Here is a 22,003-nt window from a genome sequence, read left to right on the forward strand (position 1 = left end):
CAAACAATAACGCTGTTAAACTTTTTTCCAGTGAATAATTGCTGATGTCTGAATATTTACTTCAGGGGGATGAAGACAAATATTGCACTGAAGTTTGCAAGTTATGATTTGAAAGGTTAAATAAGAATTTCTGTTATGTCCCAAGAAATAGAATATGTATAAAAAAATCTATTTATGAATAAACCCCAATTCTTCATTTTCATCTAGCACCATACAGTGGGGACCAGAGAAGAGGCCAGATTAATCACACAGTGTGCAGAACATACTGGCTTGCTTTAAAAAAAAAAAAAAAAAAAGAAGTTACCCCATAAGTAGCTTACTAGTTCATATTTTTAACCTATTTGCTTATTTTATATTGCCAAAGAGCTGCATGCTACTTTTTTTGATAGTTGATGATTCTGACAATTCAAAGCTAAAATTGTTTCAAATTAAGCTCTCAAAAATTAAGATATTGTCACATGCAACACTCCTATTGAGGTTTTTTTTATTTTGTTGTAGATAAGATATTTTATATAGAGGATTCAAATTGTAAAGTTAGTTTCAAAATTCTCTTATAGATCCGTAAATATTTTGAAAAAATATTCCAGTAACTCAGCATAACAGGCAAGAATAGAACAAAAAAAAGCTCAGAATCATACAAATACATATAGAAATGAATTACCCACTAAAATGAGTAAGGAAAATGAATGCATTACCTACTTAAATTGTAAAATATTATTCATATTTAGGTTTATAAACACAATGGTTGGGGGAACTATTGAGTTCTTTTGGCTAAAGCCCAATATTGGCCTTATTTCACTTTAATTGGAAGAGGATCTTGAATTCATCTTCTCCATGAGCTATCAGGAACCTGGATTTCTGTTTGTACCAAAGGTTAATAAGAAATGTGTCTGCAAAAGTCAAACAGCATTAAATACCAAAAACTGATTATTATTCTGCAGGAGTTGTTCTTCCACTCATAATCTCTCCATGCTCCAGCCTTCCACAGCTAATCTTTAATGGATGACATGCAAGAAAGAAAAATAACACCTAAAAAGGGACTCTAAATTGAGCTTTGAAGAAATGGAAAATGCTTCTGTGCTCGAAGTTATCGCCACCCAAAGTTTATTACTAGCAAGATTACTTACTTCCTCTTACTTTATGGGATACTATATCAAACTTGAAGATAATAGTCATTTGGATATTTGTTTTCATTTTTACTATTAAAAATTACTATTGCATATTCATTCAGTAAATATTTTTCAAGTTAATTCAGGAAACACTAGATAATATTCATGAACATTCCCACAACAGATTCAAGAATTCCAAAATATCACAGATTTTAATTCCCCATATTTTTTGTACAAACTGATCTCTTTCTACTGAGTTGGCTCTGACTAAGAATAGTATCAGATGTTGGTAACATTACGATCAGATATTGCTAAAAAGTAAGCAAACAAATAAACAAACAAAATAGCCCCTGTTACAGAAAGACTTGAGACAAAATATTTCTGACCATGTTTTCCCTCAAAATTATTCTTAATTCCAACACACTGAAGCATGATAGCAACACTGAAAAAAATAAATAAATAAACAAACAAAAAAACTAAGAGTCAAAGCTCTGTTGTCAACTATGTTTTATCTTCTTTAGGTGAGGTATGGTGAAAGTAGCAGACAGAAATTCAGGGCTTAGATAGCTCTCCAAGACTATAGATGCTACCATTGTACTCAACAACTGTCATACACAACCAGTTCTTTCCTCTAAAAATTTCTGTATATGCCCTGTATAATTCTTGTTAGGCAAAATTGAACTCATTTATTATATCTGTTCAAAGTGAGACCTATTATCTTTGCTGGCTGCTTTTAAGACTTCGTAACACCTCCATCTTTAACTTTCAGTCTGTCCTGAGTATGTGTGTTCCTCCTCCCTTTCCCCTCCCACAGAGGGCACTCATTCCCTTTTTTGTCCAACAAACAAAAGTTCTGTGGTACAACATTTCAGTATTTCCTTTTCCGCTCTTCATCACCCCATTCGATGCTGCTTTTTTTTTCCTTCACATTATCCTAGCCCCAGTCCCATTACTAAGTGCTCTTTTCCTTGATTTTGGAAGCATTGCCTCCTTCACTCTTTTTCTATTCTTCAAGATAGGCAGGGAAACTAATTCTACATTCTGATAATGTCTTGTGTGAGAGGAAATCTAACAGGTTTGTGAAGAAACAGTAGTAATCTGTGAAAAATATGACCATCAGAAACGACAGTCTCTTATGATCAAGAGTCTGCAATCAGAGCTATGAATCCCTTCATGAACTGCAAACTGCAGTCTAGTAAAATCTTAAAATAAAAATCTTCTGAAAATAAGCCTTTCATTGCACATAGTAAACATTCTCTTCCACCATGTCCCTCTTCTGCATTTATTTACCTTTTCTTTTTTTATTCTCTACAAATCATTTCACAAATTTGCACTTCTCTTTACATTTTTCCCAAAACAAAGTGAAAATCATAAAATGACAAGCTTTAGGTTATTTCCTTCTGAAGCCGATTGTAGTAAAATTTTAAGATGGCCTTTTTTTTCAGCTTTTCTCTTCTTGCCAGAGGGCTCATTTAGGTAAAACCCATCAATTAAAGAGTTCCATATAAAAATAGAATTGTAATATTCCTCAAAGCAGATAACATTTTATGGTGTACCTTTCTGATGTTTTTTACAATATAATTTTGTGGAGTCATTTTCTTATCATAAAGTCAGTACAAAGTAATAATAAAAATGCAAACACCCATATTTACAAGCTTCACTCTACCATGTGTTATACACTGTGGTAATTAAACATTAACTAGTAACATGAAATCACAGCAGCATGTGTTCTCCTTTCCACAAAGGAAAACAGGGAAAAAAGTTTTTCCTGAAACACACTGAGTCTTTATTAGGTTCTGCTTGTCCATTAGAATTCTCTCCAAGGCTTTTTTGACAGACACATACAGACCTCCACAAAGACACATACAGTTCTCCATAAATTCAGTTTAGTTCACATCATTCCATAGTTCAAAATATTTATTCAAACATAGGAAGAGTCTTAGAACATTAAAATGCACAGCAAAAATGATAGACGTTAACTAATCTACTACTGCAACTTTTGCATGCTTTCTTTTCTCAAACATCTTAAGTACTAAGGAGTCTCTTAGCCTCTCTCACAGTATTTAAATAATTTTATATTTCCTGAACAATAAAAGAAGCAAAAAGGTTATCTTTTTAAAAGATAATCCTTACTACTCATTGCTGCTCTCATTAAAATTTGGCTTACTCTTCTTTTTTTTAGTTGTAAAACTATGAAAATTATTCTATCAATGTATCTGCCATACTGTTTTAGAGGGAACATCATGCTTAGGACATAATTAGAAATTTTAAACAGTAATGCAGGAGAAAACAATTTACTAACAAATATTTCAATCATTTCCACAACAGGAAAACTAAATAGCATTTTGACACTCATATATTCATTTCCAGGTTTTAACGAGGCTTTAACACCTATATCAAATGGAGTCTTTATGTGTTACAGGTGCACAGAGTTTAAAACACTGTGCAAACATCCAAGAACAAACACAAAACTTGGAATTCAACCCAAACAATTTGCATTAGCATTTGGCTGATGGATACAACTATGATATGCAGTGCAGCCTTCTTTTGTCTTCTGAAAGTATAGAAAACAAGATTATTTAGTGTGATAGAAAAGTTCTGCCTGTATTTCACTTAAACTTGACTTTTGATATCTACTTTCTCCTTTCTTATCCACTACCTCAGAAAATTTAGCAAAATTCTTCTACTTGTAATATGTACAGACTAACTTACTCTCAGGACTCACATTAAGTGTAAAGTCAGCCATCTGTTTTTTCAGTTTATTTTCGTCACCATTTTCCTGAAGATATTTACTCCAATACTGATATCTTGGGGAAACATATTATTACTATCAATATTATTTGAACTGCAAATGGTCCACAAGGACACAACTTTGCCTAGCTTACACTGTATTTATGAACAAATAATATGATTAATTTATAAAAGTAATCTCATTAATTTCTTTGAAACACCTGGAGGAAAACGCATTGTCACTTGTCAACAATAATAAAAATGCTCACTTTCATTAGTTTAGAAATTTCCAAAACCACAAAATGCAAACTGTTTCCAGTCTTGCACACATACCAAAGGATGCTTAACAACAAAAATAAGCATGTTCCGCTCTTAAATGTAAACTTACAAACCTTTAATTTTGGCTATTTTTGTAAGCCTCTTTCACTGGAGACATAACATGATCAGAAAAAAATTCATTAACTGCCAGAAGAACAGATTTTTCAAGAAAAGTGTAGGTCTCTAGCTGAGGTGAATGTGCGACTACCTCCATACACCGGGAGTGGGGTAGTATTGCTCTGAATGAGCTAAAACAATAAGTGGTATTTGAACTGCTGGTTGAAAGGTAGAGGCACTGGTAATCATTATTTCCCCTTGTTTGTTCAGGACCTTCCAACAAAACAAACAACCTTTTTGTGATTGGATTGACATGGTGTTAACAATGCATTTAATGCCCAAATCAGTATGAATACAGGTAAAGCTTCTGCTAATACCAGTACCAGGATGTTAAAGCCACCTATTTTCTAAGCAACTCTAAACAGCCACACACACACACACACACACACACACACAAAAAAAAAAAAAAAAAAAAGTCAAATCTTCCCTCCTTTAGCAAATAAAGCTAACACTCACTAGGCCACGTCATATAGCAACCGCGGGTACTGTATGAGCCATATAGCCATCTGTTAAACACTCAACTACCATACCTGCAATCTTTTCTGCAATCTTAGCTTCTGTAGCTCTCTCTTGCAGCTCTAAGTCCAGTTTTATTGTCTTCAACTCCTTGTCCTTTTCCAACAGCTCATCTTGAAGCTGAATTGAACAAGCGTAACAAAATATTAAATTGTAGTTCTCTCACCCCCCAAATACAAATATTGGTAATACCACAGAAATTCGGCATTTATTAATTTTATTTATTTATTTATTTATTTATTTGTCAATTTTATTTATTTAAGATTGTTTTATCTTGCTCTTTGAGAAAATAAGCAATGTGTGTGCCATTATTTTTATTTGGGAATCCTCTCTTCCGGTAGCACTGTCTTTCCTGCTATGGAAGTTCAGTTACATGGAATATAATACAGGTGATGACTGCATGAGTAGCCTACTTCCTATCAAGAGTACTGGCATAATTAATGTCTGAAGAGCTGTAATCACTTAACTTTCCATGTGCATCGCCTGATAGAAAACTGATATTCATTTACATGCTGAGGTCATTCTTTTAATTGGGAATTCACTGGCTCAGCTTTTGGAGAAATGTCTGAGCTTGCTATGGAACAGGCAATGACATTTCACATAATCACAGGATGGTTGAGGTTGGCAAGCCATCTGGGCCCATTCGCTCCATCCACTGCTCAAGCAGGGATGCCCCTAACAGGTTGCCCAGCACCACATTCAGGCAGCTTTTGGAGACCCCAAAGATGTTTCACAGCCTCTAGGTAGCTTGTGCCACTGCTCAGCCATCCACACAATAAGGAAGCGCTTCCTGCTTAAGGCAGAACCTCCACCTAGGAGGAATAACCACAGGCACTGGTACAGGTTGGGGGATGACCTGCTGGAGAGGAGCTCTGAGGAGAGTGACCTGTATGTCCTGGCGGATAACAGACTGGCCGTGAGCCAGCAGTGTGCCCTGGGGGCCAAGAAGGCCAATGGGATCTTGGGGTGCATTAAAAAGAGCATGGCTAGCACATCAAGGGAGGTGATCATCCCCCTCTACTCTGTCCTCGTGTGGCCTCACCTGGGGTCCTATGTCCAGTTCTGGGCTCCCAGGTACAGAAAAGACAGGGATCTCCTGGAAAGAGTCCAGCAGAGGGCTACAAAGATGATAAAGGTTGTGGAACACCCCTCTTATGAGGAAAGGCTGAGAGAACTGGGTCTGTTCAGTCTTGAAAAGAGAAGACTCAGAGGGGAACTGATCCACATCTGTAAATATCTAAGGAGTGGGAGGCAAAGAGACAAGGCTGGATACTTCTCAGCAGTGTGTGCCAACAGAACAAAGGGAAGTGGCCACAAACTGATGCATAGGAAGTTCTGCACAAATGTGCATGGGAACTTCTCAGTGAGGGTGACAGAGCACTGGCACAGCTGCACAGAGAGGTTGTGGAGACTCCTTCTCTGGAATTCAAGACCTGCCTGGACGCCTACCTGTGCAACCTGGTCTAGGGAGTTGCTTTGGCAGGAGTGTTGGACTTGATGATCTCTAGAGGTCCCTTCCAACCCCCACAGTTCTGTGATTCTGTGTTCCAGGTTGTTCCCATTGCCTTTTGTCCCAGCACTGGGGAGGATTTCATGGAAAGGTTATAGACTTTTCTGCTGTTTATGCAGATATGACTGCACCTAATTGTACAAACAATGCAGTGTGCAAGTAGGATAGGATTTTTCTCCCCTCAACATAGAGATATCCAGGTGAGTTCACTATATGAATTTCATGTACAGAAGTATGAGTTTCAGATTCTGTTCATGAAACACTGGCCTTGGTTTTTGTCCTTTTTTTTTTTTTTTTGCATTTAAAAGCTCAAAAACTCATCATGAAGTGCTTGAGCCGCCTCAAATTAGGCATGGAGTGTTTAGTGAAATAGATCAGGTGTACTGCAGAACATAAATTCTAAATTTAATTGCAGCGTCACCATTTGAATTGCTCTATTATAATAGAGAAACTACACTCCTGTCTTCATTATATCAAAAGTTTAAGAGAGACAAGAGGTAGCAGAAGCAAAACTTACTTAAATGACATATATAAAATACACTGTCTGTCCTGATAACAGGAACAGGATACAGTCATCACCACAGTGTTATATTGTAAATAGTTCCACACATAATAAACACATTTCATGTGGAGACTCCGATCCACAATCTTTTTCAAGCCAAAGAAAACTTTTCCATTAGCGTCAGTGAGCTTTTTAATCCATGATGCAGGAACTTATGTCACTGATTAAAAAGTTCAAATAGCAGGATGGAAGATTTTTCAATTCTGGAAAAGCAGTTGTTAATCAGGCCTTAAGAATCCAAAATGACTAGGAAGTTATTGTTCAAAGCACTTGAATATTAAAACTCAATTAGGAACAGTTTAAAATCTATGCTTTGTAAGACTTGTAAAATAGTAAATTCTGTGATCTGAGCATCAAAATTGTACCTTTTTATTTTTGGCCCTCAGAGTGTCCAATTCTTTTAAGAGGAATGAAATTTCTGTCTTTCCAGCAAAACCTGTGGTATCTTCCCATGAGGATATAAATTCAGGGAGTAATATTCCTCTTCTTTCCACAGTGCTATTTATAGAGTGAAAAAAAAAAGAAAGTTAATTAATGCAAGGAGCACTTTGTCAACCCCAAAAGCACGCAGAAATAAATTAACAAAATTTGTTAACTATTACAAATATGTTCAGAAGGAGTAACAGGAATGTCTTTCTGTCACTTCTTAAACCCGCAAGTCTAAAAGAAAACCTGTAAGTATGGAAATAATAAGTAAATATACTACAGTGCTAATGCATAAAACTGATGAATATAAAGTGGCTATACACAGAAAATGCTTATGGGAAGCAAATATTAACATGGAAAAACAAAACAGTGAAACATTTGGGAATCAAATTGATGTTCTGATTCAAAGAAACTAAATTCTTCAGGATGATGGACAATTCCACTTGAAGTGAAATGAGAAGACAAAATCTAGAAGTTTGTATTGCAGAAAACTATAAAACTATGGGGCTCTTCTAAATATAATATTTGATGGCAAGAATTCCATAGTTTTAGGATTACCTGATATAGCCAGAGACAGAAAAATGAGGAGAGATTCAATTGAGTACTTTTGTTAGAAGGAATGGTGGATTTAGCTGTTGAAGCCTTGTAACAATTTTCTATCAATAGATAGACTTTCTTGTGCTGACAACAATTATAAATTCCAATCTGACTGTAACATTATTTTTCCACTATTTGTAAATTACATTAAAATGCAAGCTTCAGAAACAGCAATACAAAGATGCCTGAAAAAAATCTGACTCAAGACTTTAATAAAACTCCCTGGTTATCACTTGATAGTTATAGATAACCTGGATCTCACTTCCAGAATGGGAGCAAAATAAATAGATTCATGGATTAGAAGGGGCTATCAGTCAGAAAAAGTAGCTACAGAAAACCTTCTGAACTCCCGTTTCTACTGTATATATTAATTTCTTTATATCACTTGCATGCATAATTCCCATCCTAGGAAGAAAAGCTATACAGCTCCAAAGAGTCATCCACTTAGGTAATCACTCATTTGAACTCAGCTACCCTTTCTTCATCTACTTCCTTTGGACTTCTTTTCTCTATCATTTTTTTAAGAAGAAATTTAAGATCTGTACTCTGCAGGTAAAGTATGATGCACCCAAAGGACTTTAAATATAGACAGTAGGGAGACTGACATGAAAAGAAAAACAAACACAGAACTCGCTTAGTGTATTGCACTGTAATTTAAATGAGGTAGAAGTGTGCTTAAGCTGCTATGTTCACTTTCAAGATTCTTCAAAACTATTCAATCTTTGCTGATGTTAAGACTGTTAAACTTCGATGGTCAGTTGGTTGTGCCTACCCATCATAGAAACGTAGAATGGCTTGGGTTAGAAGGAATGCCAAGGACCATCAAAATTACAACCCCCTTGCCACAGGCAGGGCCACCAACCTCCAGATCTGGTACTAGACCAGGTTACACAGGGCCCGATCCAACCTGGTCTTGAACACCTCCAGGTATGAAGCGTCCTCAGCCTCTCCGGCCAGCCTGTTCCAGCCCCTCACCACTCTCTGTAAAGAACTCCCTGAAATCCAATCTAAACCTTCCCTCCTTGAGCTTACAATATATTTCATATATTTTAGCATATACATTATAGTACATACATCACATCACATATAGCATGTATTTTAATATACACATTATAGTACATATATTACATAACATATAGCATGAGCGTGTATGCTACTTCAGACTGCAATATAGAGCCATAGCTTAGTACAGAAGTTAATGATAGAATAGAATCTTCAGATTTTGTATTAGACTCTTCAACAATATTTGCCCTTCTCCAGATTCCTGTCACAGACCCTGCCTACGAAGTATTACAACTCCTCATTTTTAGTCTTCCAAATTCACCTAGATTTCACACTGATTCGTTCTTGCTTCCTAGCTTATGCCACCTAATCACCTAATCAGTCATCATACTTAGGGTACATTTACGGTGTAAAGCCACACGTACTACTAGATTTTAGATCACCTTTTCTAAATCTGTACAATATGCTTTTTTTAAATTTTCAAAAGAGATCACAATTAATTGAAGTACCTACAGTGTACAGATAAGCCACTGCCCTTATCATTTTTTTTATAAGAGCTGGAGGGGACACTGGTAAAAATCTGCAGTAACTGATTAGTACACAACACTTAGACAAATCAGTTTTCCTAGTCTATGTAAAAAGTAAATTTAATAATTCTCAGCAGGGAACTAAACTTCCCTAACTTTATAAAAAAATCATAGCTATATTGTTTGCATTATGAGTCTTAAAAAAAACACCAAAAACAACCCACCACCAAATACCCACCAAATACTTTGAGATATTTCTGTACCTTGATTCCCCATGACTAGAATTAAACTGAGCACACATATTTGGAGAACTTCTTTGACTGGTTATTGACAAATCTGAAAGTTTCAGTGCTTCATCTTCTGCTTCAATGAAAAATTCTGTATTTTTGGAGGAGATTGGATGAGACTGAAATTCTGCAAAGAAGTCTTCTCCTTTCTGTCCCAGGATGCAGGCTTCTAATTGGAAACAGATGAGAATGCTTCTTTTATTTGGAGAAAAAATAGCACATTTTTTATCACTTAAAAATGGTTTGTTGCATTGCTAATTGTAGCAAAAGGGAAAAAGTACTCTGGTTTCCCATCTGTAGCTTTTTCATTCCACTAAGGAATGAGCTCTGCGCTGCTGCAAGCACTGATGGAGGAGTAACTATGTACTTACCGGATTTTTCTTATGCAAACCTGAAAAATTCACCACCATTTCCCAATCCTTCTTCCCCTTCAATGGCTCTTTAAAATGACCTTACAAATCATCTACCTATCTTTTTAGGAAAAATTATTTCTCTCCTAGTGAGGCATGATGAATTTCCTCTCTAAACAAGTGAACTTTCAGATTGTGAACTACAGCTTTACTTACATTGAGGTCTTTTTCAAATGCATTTGGGTTACAAAAGGAGTATTAAGAAGTTGTAATTCGCAACAAACAATTTAAGGTCCCAATCATCATTCCCAGAGTATGCAAGCTGGAGGCTCATACAACTAAAGAACCCACAGAATACAAAGCACACATTGCATCAAAGTGAAAAATCATCTGATTATAATGTTGACTATGATGGTCCTACTATGCCTAGCTACTAGATATTTTTAGGGCGCATTTCTGATATCAAGGTGTTTAAATAAAAGAAGAATCTACATACCAAGAATATTCTTTCATAAAGCAAGAACAAGTTTTAATTATAGAACTACATTAAAAATGATGAGGAAGACATATGAAAAAGCTGAAAATGGAAAAAAAGAGTATTTTTCACAAGTAGAGAACACACAGTGAAGCTTTGGCTTATTTAATAAATTAGAATTTCACATCATTTTGGATAAATTGTACTTTAAATACTCTTTGATCCAACTTACTACTTCCTCCTCAAAAAAATAAGAACAGATTCATCAAAAATAGTAAGAAATTGACATCTACAAATTGCCTGAAAATGCACATCAAGCAGTACCAAGGTGTCATGCTGCATATAAAACAGAAAAGTAAAAATTCCAAGTGAAAAAATACTGAAGCAAGTTTGTAAAATCTGATGCAAGAGATTTTTCTTTCTGCGAAGACAGAAGGGCACAGATGACAGCACAGACAACATACTGAGAGCACACAGAGATGGCTTCCTGTGGATTGGGTTGGAGATGATTTAACAAGTCCCTACAAAAAGCTGTGCATTACCATCTTGTGAAGATTTCATCCATGCAGCTCATCCATATTCTCTTTATCTACAAGTTTGCTTGAATTCACTCTTGCTGTTCCGCTAAACTACAACCACTGATATTCATACGAGAAGAACAACAGACAACAGAGCAGCAGAATCTTTGCTTTTGAGTAGTAATAAGCATGAGGGGTCCATAATCTATTAAGACACTAATCTATTCCTGCTTCCAGTACTGTGGTTGAAATATGTCCCTCACGTCAGATTTGAAATATTAAAATTGAACATAGTCACTCGGATTCTGAGCAAATGTACACTGTCCACTGGCTCACTGAACTCCTGATTAAATAGTGGGCCAAATTTAAGATTGGGATACTTCATATCTCCTTTCAGTTGTAAATGAAACCATCTGGAAATGAGAGAAGAATTTAGCCTGGAACTAGAGCTATTTTGGTATTTATTACTGCTAACATTGCTTCTTTAAGCAACTTATATTTGCTACACAACTTTCCATCCAGATTCATTTCCCTCAAGTGCATGGGTAAGACTGAGCACCATGCAGCAGGCCTGTAAACAGCATTCTTCAAAATATTAGATGAAACACAGAGGAATTGTCTTTCACCCTGCTGGTTTTGTAAAAGAGACAGCAACCTTTTCCACCCAGAACCAGAAGCATTCTGCTCAAGGGCATTAAGGTTAGAAGTTTTTTCACTTTAATAAAACTTCAATTTTTTTTTTTTTTTGTAAACTTGCTAAATCTGTCAGTAGAATGCTTTGGAGAAGGCATTTAGAACACCATCAAATCAGTGAGAATGGTGACTTTTTTATTTTTTAAAATACTTTTCCATTTAGTTTATGACACTACTCCCCACCCCAAGTAATTTAGGTCTTGGTACTTGGTAGATCCTTGTATTCCCTTTAAACCAAGTAGCAATGTTAATCAATGCACTTTGGTGCTTTTCTTCATGCCTCCTGCAAATTGTATTATGCACTAATTACCAATTCTGCAGAGACACACTAGGGAGTAAGTAGCATTTGCAATAATCAGGCTGCACAAAGAACATCAGAGAAAGCATACAACAGCCTTGCAATCTTTGGGAAAAATGCAGCAGTTTTCATTAAGTGGTATCACCATCACTGATTCTGGATCTTGAGTATGCTAAACAACTTATTTTCCATATAGAATAGAACAAGTTCAGTATCACAGATTAATATTTCACTATAGAGAGAAGCTGAACAGCTGATCTTCTGTTTTATGTATTTATCTTGAATGAATAGCTCATTCACATTGAGGGGAAGAAAGGCAAATGTTAGGAAGAAGAAATATAAAGACACTAGCTGGGAATTGGTTGCGAGGGAAGTAGGTGGAAGATAATGCTGTCATAGCTTGAAATAGGAAAGCTGGAACACAATTCAATGTTGTTAAACTGGAAATGGTTAAAAATTTAAGGTAAAAATGTTAAACCTAAAGCAACTGGAAAGCAGCCACTATTTCTCAAAGATTTTTCTCTGAAAGGGAGGACTTGCAGTAAGAGAAGTGAAAGAAAGTTAGATGGTCCTGTAATGTGGAAACAGATAATACAGAAAGAAGCACTGAAGATGTAAGTGCACAGAAGGAAACGTTTTGCTTGCAAGGACAAGGAGGCAGCAGCCTCCCTTATGCACAGCTGGTGGGATGCATTCACCATCCAGCAAAACTGGGTCCTTTTCTAAATGCAATTTTTAGTACATCACTAATCAAACTGCTCTGATCAGCTCACAGATTTATAGAGGGATCTCTGAGGAACCACAAAAAAAAAAAAAAAAAAAAGAAAAAACAGCAGCAACAACAACAACAAAACTAGAATGTGCGCAAAGCACTGTAGAATCTATGGTTGGCTACAATCTGCCCTGCAGTGGATGGTAGGACGAAAAAGAAGCCCCAAACCAGCTTCAAGTGTAACTACAGTTATCTAAAGCTTCCAAGTTTTTTTTTAATTATTATTTTTTATGTTTTTTATTTTTAAGTCAGTCTGCAGCATGGATAAAGCAAGTTCTTGTCTGCCTGCAAAAGACTGAACCCCTAGAGAAATGGGAGTAAGAGGACAGAATAGAAAAAGAAGAGAACAACCATACACATTTTGGGGGAAAAAAAATAGAACTGGTGCTGTATTTGAAGAACTGACTACAACCACAATGACTAAATCCCTCCAAAATTCATGTGTTAACAAACTAATAAGAACACACATACTACAGTTTAGAAACATTTCTTATTCCTATCCGTAAAGCACACATTTACCTCAACCCCCTGCAATAACTGTCATTTTGGCACTGATGAGGCCATACCTCGAGTACTGTGTTCAGTTTTGGGCACCCCACCACAAGAAAGACATCAAGGCTCTGGAGCATGTCTAGAGAAGGGCAGGGAAGAGAAGTCTAGAGAAGGTGAGGGGTCTGGAGCACAGGCCTTACGAGAAGCAGCTGATGCAGCCAGAATTATTCAGGCTGAAGATGAGGAGGCTCATGGGTGACCTCATTGCTCTCTACAACTATCTGAAAGGAGGTTGTGGTGAGGTGAGAATTGGCCTCTTCTCCTGTGTAACTAGTGATAGGACTAGAGGGAATGGCCTCAATTTGTGCCAGGGAAGATTCGGGTTGTACATTAGGAAATATTTCTCCAAGAGATTGGTTGCTGGAATGGGCTACCCGGGGAGGTGGTGGAGTCACCATCCCTGGAGGCGTTCAAGAAACATTTAGATGTTGTACTGAGGAACAGTATTTAGTGGGAAATATTAGTGATGGGTGAATAGTTGGACTGAATGATATTAGAGGTCTTTTCCAACCTTGGTTATATTATGATTCTGTTCTATAGTTCTAATTTTCCAAGCTACGGTAATTAAATTAGTAATATACCTGAATGTCCATTCATGAGCTGAAAATTACAACTAAGCCTTTCTGACAAAGACAAATGTTCATTCACTGAGCTGTTCAACTACTGCAACTTCTACCAAGCAGAGTGCCCATGAAAGGCTGAGATAACTAATGGTTCACCCTATACTGAAAGATGAAAAGGCATAAATTCTGAAAATGAGTATGAAACACAAAAAGAAAGGATTTTATAGACATAGATATTCAAGAAAAGAAAATGAGGCTGGTGGAAGAATGATCTTATTGCTTGGCATAAGTGGAAAAAAAAGAGTTGGGTTAGGATCTGTGTACTTTCAGAGTGTCTGTCATTTCCTTTTTCATTTCTCTTGGAGTTCACACAGACACAGCATGTATAATTAACATGCATATCTCAAAGAGCATTCTATTATTTTCAACTTTCTCTCACAATTTTATCTTTTCCACAATCTGTGAGCTAGTATTCCTAAGAAAAGATGCAGTACTTATTTTTAAGAAGAAAGTAATTCCTGTTTCTGGAAATAATTACAAAAGCTCAGTACAAAAAGTTTAAGCTCAAAATACATTTTCTCAAAAAATAAAAACAAACTTAAGTAAAACAAACAAGTGCAGCTTTACTCACCTTTGGATTTAGTGCAGATAAACTGAAGATATAGTTACTTAGCCTCCTTCAGTATCATGTAGTCTATTGAGAACCAGTAACTTACAACTACAAGTCAACAACTGATCTTTTATGACACATTTCCTACTGTTCAAAGAAAGCTGGACAAACTTTAAAATGGTTATTCAGTAGGATTCAAAAACCTTTCTAAATCACTTGTGCAGCAAGACAGAATGGCAGTCACAGGAAACCTGATGCATCAAGACTGTGCTCTGAATACTTTTGTAACATTAATGTAATTCCTTTTATTTCTCAGTGCTCTGCATAGTCAAAAATATCACGCATAGAAGTGACAAGGCAATTGGTGCTTTTGAAGAGGAAATTACCAGAAAGGTGCATTGTATGTTCCATGTCTCAGACACGTAACTGTTGGCTGCTCAAGTGAAAAGGATGAGGCAACTCTTACTGAGACAGTATGACTTTACTGTAAGAAACAACTGATAGTGGTTCTTTTTGAATATACCATGAAAACAACATTTTCTCAAGATATTTTAGAAAGGATATGGAAGTATCATTTTAGTATAAGCAAGAGTGAAACACACAAAAGCCATGGTGGAAATAAAACTGAAGAAGTTTGTGCTGTATCGTGGAGGCTTTGTTACCTCACTGGTGGCCCTTGCTCCACTCTCCTCAGAGACAGAATTCTTTTTACTTTGTCAGAGAGGCTTAATGCAACTTGAATACTGTGAAATTTAACTGATTTCAAATGGATTCCAAGAAAAATATGTCAATTTTACCTATTAACGATAACGTTTACAGAACCAAAAGATGAAGAGAAATTTCAAATAATCTTCAACATTCCTTTTTGATGATGACCTTAATTCACATGACAGACTATGGTATTTCTACATTAGAAGACTAACAAGTAGCATACAGTATATAGAAACTTTTTGTAATTACAATAGAAGGCAGAAGAAATGAAATCACTTGTCTTTCTTACACTGACTATAGTTTTAATACACAAAACATTTGAAAATTAAAACTGTCCGTTAATTTTTTAAAAAATCAGATGGATAAAATAATAAATCTCAAATGAATGATCATTGGCTATAGCTTGTATTTATTAAGACCAAAATCCCAATCAAAGAAATTGATGAGTTCTTATCAGAATTTTATTGAGAAGTTTCTCTGCAAATAAAGTGAAAATGACTTAAGCTATATTTAGAATTAGTCTTAACCTGATGTATATTCCGTAGCATGAACACACCAAATAAAAGAGGCTTGAAAACACCTTTATGTCAGCTAAAATATAGACTAAAGTCAGAACTTTAATGGTTCATTTTTAAATCCTTAAAAGAATCTGAAGAAAACACTGAATTCATTCTGTGTTAGCAACTTAAGTTGGGGGGGAAGAGGGGAAGATGGGATGGGAACATCTGTGTTACTTTGAATGCTTCTTTATTCACCTGTAGTTGCGTGGAACACAGGCAACACCCTTCATAAAGAAACAAATTGAGAAAGAGATTAAGAACATTTGGAGTTATCCTGGCAAAGGCTATTTTTACCATTCTCTGAGGACTGATTATTTTTGTAATGATGTTTTCCTGGACTGTCTCTCATCAAGTCCTTTGCTCTCCTATTTTGCATCTAAGCAGCAATTGAAGAAAGTACAATTAGAAAATGTAGAAAAATGCTTTCACGTCTTTAAAATACATGACCAAACATTATTTCAGCAGTCACTGCTGTTAATCGCAATGCTTTCATTAATGTGTAAATATCGCACATTTCCTTCGGCATTCACTCTCCGTTCACAATTTATTAACATATTGTTATTTTAAAACATTCATCTCAAAGAAGATAAGATTTTAACTGGATTGGGCTCATGCTTTAAAAAAGCATTTTTATATTCTGAATGCATCAAAACAGTAGAATCTTTAGGCAGATACTAAGTGGGATTCACGGCAACACAATGTTAGTTCTAATGGATGGATGATTGTGTTTGGTCTTTTGAAACTTTGAAGTATAGGTAAGTCTTGATCACACAAATTAATAAATCCTAAAGCTGGAGTTAACAATAACCATTACACCCAAATTCTGCAGCTTAGCCCAGCCAATTTTTCAAAAGGTCAGGTTGTGAACTGGAGAAGATCAGGGAGGTCCACCGCATAGCTTTGTTGCCAGGCATCTCTCGTCTGGATTGTTGCAGGCATTTATTAGTATTCGTCAGCAGACTCAACAAAGCAAACAAGAAATTCAAGCACGAATAATAAAATGAAATGCTGCTATATAACCCTTTGTCATTCAGCAAATATGGGACTTTTTAGCTACATTGTTCCTAAACCTGGGTTACTACTTTAATTTTTCTCCACAGTGCTGACTGAATGAGTATGCATGTGTGTTAAATGCAGAGCTCCCTTAACAACTGCAGGACTGCCATTTAATCTGTTGGTAGATGGACCATTTCCTGTGGGAACTCTAGCTATGATTTCCAGATCCACCAAATAAATCTCAGATTAAGATTCCAAATGAAACCTGCCTTTGGCAGATAAAAAATGTCAAGATGGATATAAACAGTAAAATTATAAATTATCTAGGTGTTGCACGATGACTTGATGTGCGTTTTTTGTTTACACTTTCCCCGATATCACAACTATACAAGGCATTCATCAAATGTCACACTTTCATAATATTGGAGGCATCATTAAAACTGTTTGGCTAAGGACCTTGAAGTGTTTAAGCAGTAGCTCAAAAGTATATTTGTGCAAAGTAGAAGAATAAATTTACATATCAGCAGCAGCTCATAAGGGATGGGTAAATATTCTGTTTATCTCTCATTGTAATTCAGGTTAGTTTAAATACAGGGTTTCAGGATATCATTACAGCCTATATGGAGTTATTACATAATTTCCAAACATAGCGTGTGCTAGAGTTTTACTAAGCATGCTGTGTTTATATTTTCTAAAACAGCTGAAAACAAAGTAAACTCTTCTATCCCATTTTTCTTTTGCTATTGTGATCCCAGACAATTGCTTTTTCACATATAACCTTTTCCATTATCTAAATCTTAATGATCCAGAACTCCCTTTTATCTAGGCAGGGTCATGTTTCCTGATGCCCATTAATTATAGTGGAAATTCTCTTATCCAAATGTACTCAACCTCCCATACCACAAACAAACGACTAAGACTTTGCTGAATTTTGTATTCAAACTAAATTCCAGAAAACTACAGCCTTACAGTTATTTAAGAAAAAAAACACTATAATTTTAGATGTCCAACATGAGGAGGTCACTGCATAAAGTGTCAGAAGACAACTCACCCACATGCAAGAAGAAATGTTCTACTAAAAACACGTGAACTCTCAGAAGTGAATCTGCAATGCACTCTCTAGAGATTCAGGGTATGTTTATTTATTTATTAAATAAAATCCTTTGTTACATCTTCATGCTGAACTTAAACTTCATTCTACTTATTTAAAAACTTTTGCTGCTTGTATTTTAATAAGAAAATAACTGATTTTCTATATTTTGCCAGGTCTTCTAAAGGTTCTGCTGAAGTACCAAATAACGATCACTGTGGGAATAACTGCTGCTCCTTCCTGAAGCAAGTTTCAAGACGTCCTGAAGTTAGCTGCACTCAAATTTTAAATGCTTAAGAGATTCAAAGTGCAAGATTTCAAGATACGCTCTCTCCCCATCTGTAGTACTTGCGGGATTTGTGGTAGATCAGGCACTACACATTTTCAGTTTCTTAACAAAATCTTAAGACACTCTAATGAGTCAGGCAGATACAGAAGACTTATTTGTGCTTCTTAGGAAGAATCTTTTCCATGCAGCCTATACAAATCCACTATATCTAACCATTCAAACTGTACAAGACAAGGAAGAGGTAGGAAAAGGAAATATGAGAATTTATATATATATTATATATATATATATATATACACATATGAAAGAGGGATTATATTTATAGAAAACATCAGACAGCAGCTGATGATTTTTTCAGTTACTGTTAGCTACAGAGTAATGGCACACTATTCCTTCTATCTTCACACAAGATGCTTCCTTTCTCTGTCATACTTCCTGTTGCTCATCATTAATATCCTCTCTTCCTATGTTTCATTCATGCAAGATCATCCTCTCCACCTCTCTTATGCTTCCTATATACTGTATAGAAAAACCTGCCACCATTCTTGCCACTATTAAGTGGGTAGCTAACACACAACAAACTTGAGTCTGAAAGTACAGCACCCATAGGAGACAAATTGAGTTACACACTGAGGAGTTTATGTGGATTCCTCTGTATAGACACATATGAAATGTTCAGGTCTTCTTTTACCACGTAAGCAGCACTCCTTATTGATAAAAGAGGGAAGGAGAGGAAGAGCAGGCTCCTTATATCTCATCTTGAGGCATGTGAAAGAAGAAACAGACTTCAATATGACAATTATGGTTTATTCATCCTCAACTGTAGCCTTGGAAGAAAAGCTTCAGATTTACTCCAATTAACTTGCAACAGTAATTTATGTATTTTGGAGAAAGAGGAAGCACCTCTCTACCATCAGTTGCTTTCTGACCCAATTAGATCACCAGACAAAAAATGAGAAGCATCTTTACAACATTTCAATACTTTTAAAGATTCCTTTTCTTCTTCATCTTGGTGAGTGAGTGAGTGTTAGAGTGACACAACAGTAATTAAAGAAAACAAGTCATTGTAATTACTATTACAAAACCAAACCCACAAAAAATAATTTCAAGTTGTGTAATTATTTATCTTTTCCTGACAAGACAATTTATAAATCCATGTTGAGGGACAGAAGGTTAATTCCTAGAAAGTTAGGGAAAAAGATGACACATTTTACTCAGCCTATCCATATGAATGCTGCTGACTCAATAACCATGAATAAAGAAGTAATGGCTGCCATTGAAGAGCATTTATAAATAGCAGTAAAAATGCACAGAAATATTCTAATGAATTTCTATTTCCTGAAATATTATTTACTATGCAGCAAAAGAATGCAGAAGTATTTTCCTAAATGATACTGACACACGCACATCCTGACTATGACAATTTAAGGAAAGCTATGGCCAGATTCTTAACAGAAAACACCATACACTCATTCAAGACAAACAAATGCACAAACACACAACACAAGGAACACTACTGTCTACAAATAAGCTTCTGGCATGCACTTGTGTCTGAGCATTTCTATATAACTTGTTCATTAGGTTTGCATAGTTGTTCCCCTCTCTTTCTCCTGAATGAAGCGAGACTAGAAAAAAAAACACCAGATACAACACCAGACTTCCTTGCACCACCTGGTTCTGCAGTCCCATATCAATCTACCTTTCCACATCTCTTTCACACTGGAATCTTCTCTGGAGTTTTCAGGCAGGCAATTTTAAAGTATTTTTATGAGTCATGCAAACATTCTTTTGCAGGACAATAAGTTACAGTGAAAGTGTCCATATTTACCATAACTAAGAGCTGACAACAAATTCTTATGGGTGAAACTGATTCATTGGCACATATTTCTGTAGATGCTTTAAGTAGTGATTTAGAAATAAGTACATTATTCTCATACTTGAAAAATATAACTTCTATCTTCTAAAGGAAGTCAACCACTTTCTCATTAGAAGCAAACATGAATTTTAAGTAATAATTACACAATACATTCTACTTCTACAGTCAGCAAAATCGTAACGTTGTTGTCAAAACAGACCAAACAGTATTTTATATTCTAAGACTTCCCTCTAATTTCTGCTCTGTCCTTAAAATACATGTTCGTTCAGAAATATGATCCATGCAAAACAGTACAACAGTGAAAAACAAGTTATATCTTCACTCATTCAAATCCAGTACATTATCATGAGTCAAAGAAAACACAAATTTACTTCCAGTATTTCAACACTTAACTGCTTCACTATCCTAATAATTCTCTTGTAAAATTGACATATCAGGCTATGAATATATATGTAAGGACAGAAAAATCTTATGTTTTCATGTTATTAATATTTCTGTAAATTTTTTCATGCATGTAAACCCTGAAGAAATAACAATGCTATCCAGGCACAGGGCACATCTACAGCTCTACAACATGAAGTGATGCAGCTATTTGCTAATATAAGTTTATTTCTATAATAAACTATGGTTCTACACTTTCTAGCTTGTACTCTGAATATTTTTCTTTTGGAAATTAAGGAGTCTTTACTGGCTTGCTGTCAACATTCTTAATATATTCCCTCAAGAATTGTTAGAAATGAGAAAAGTCACTATCCTATTGAAAACCAAGTCCTATGGTAATAAACAGTACATTAAAATCAGATACAAACCCAAAATAATAAGCCTTGCACTTACTGATCCAAAGAATCCAGAATGCTAAAAACAAATTATCAACTTTCACACACTTCAGATATATATTAAAAAAAACTTTCTTTCCACATATTTTATAACATCAGTGTACAGGCTACACATTAACCCACATAGCCACCACAAACCTACCACTTCTCAGTACCTAGCATTTAAAAAAAGAGAACGCTCATTGTTTAACTGAATTTTCAACAAGCCAGCTAAAATTTAATGTTAATTAATTCAGTATGTTATTAAAAATGAATAAATGTTATTGAGCTTTTCTAAAAAGAGCTTTTGAACTTCCAAGTTACAAGGTAGGAACAACTAGATATGGTACAGCACTGATTATGAAAAGGAAAGATAAGACAGAAAGAAAGTGGAACACAGAACAGTACACAATTCAACTTCAGACATTTAAACAGAAAACAAAGTTGCTCTTGTTTTCTTAAATTTCTCTACTAGTACAAACAAAGATGTTATGTGATTTATTAATGATTGATGAAAAAATTAAATGGGTATGAATTTTTCCTTCCAGTTTTTCTATGACTATATAAAATCTTCAATTAGATCAACAAATATGTAAGCAGTAGCTTAGAAAAAATAGCTTTCTAAACACTACAAAATATTAACTTAAGAAATCAGAACAATAATTAATACATGGTAAAAATAATAAACTCCGTAAAAATCCAGTTCTTAAAAATATTTGAGAGCTGCAGGAGAACAGCATTTCTCGTAAATTGACAGAAAATATTTCACAGAAAATCAGTTAGTAACATTCACTTACAGCCTACTTTGGAAAAGTTAACCTTTTGAACCATTCTTAGGGTATGCTGACCCCTAAAGGTCTAAAAATATTAAATCTGACTAAGCTGGAACATGCTGAAAATATACATTCTCAGAATATAGTTCTCTGTGAAGTTAATACTCCATGACAACTTTTATTTTCAGTGCATTTGATTCAAGAACATTTTAAACTTATCTCAGGAATAGCTCTAAATACCACGACTAAACGGGGTCTACAAGTAGCTAGTCATACACAATGATATAGGTGGGAATTCCTCTGAATCCTAAGATATTAATCATCTCCAGGAAGTGTTTCTACACTCATACAAACATCAGAC

At 35.4% G+C, this 22,003-nt stretch overlaps 1 protein-coding gene across 5 annotated transcripts in view; it reads right to left on the reverse strand.

Annotated features, from left to right (window-relative positions):
* Nucleotides 1-22,003, reverse strand: part of MIPOL1 (mirror-image polydactyly 1) — a 172,934-nt gene that overhangs the window by 123,013 nt on the left and 27,918 nt on the right. For all 5 annotated transcript variants that reach the window (XM_065753227.1, XM_065753195.1, XM_065753212.1 and 2 more), the window contains exons 3-5: nucleotides 9,678-9,870; nucleotides 7,228-7,360; nucleotides 4,805-4,910 (exon numbers count right to left, since the gene is read on the reverse strand). In XM_065753227.1, coding sequence (XP_065609299.1) covers nucleotides 4,805-4,910; nucleotides 7,228-7,360; nucleotides 9,678-9,870 — 432 coding nt within the window. The remainder of the gene's footprint in view (nucleotides 1-4,804; nucleotides 4,911-7,227; nucleotides 7,361-9,677; nucleotides 9,871-22,003) is intronic.

This window comes from Cyrtonyx montezumae, unplaced genomic scaffold (assembly GCF_038088225.1).
Source record: "Cyrtonyx montezumae isolate F1298 unplaced genomic scaffold, pur_monq_1.0 scaffold_10, whole genome shotgun sequence".
In the NCBI taxonomy this organism is placed as follows: Eukaryota; Metazoa; Chordata; class Aves; order Galliformes; family Odontophoridae; genus Cyrtonyx; species Cyrtonyx montezumae.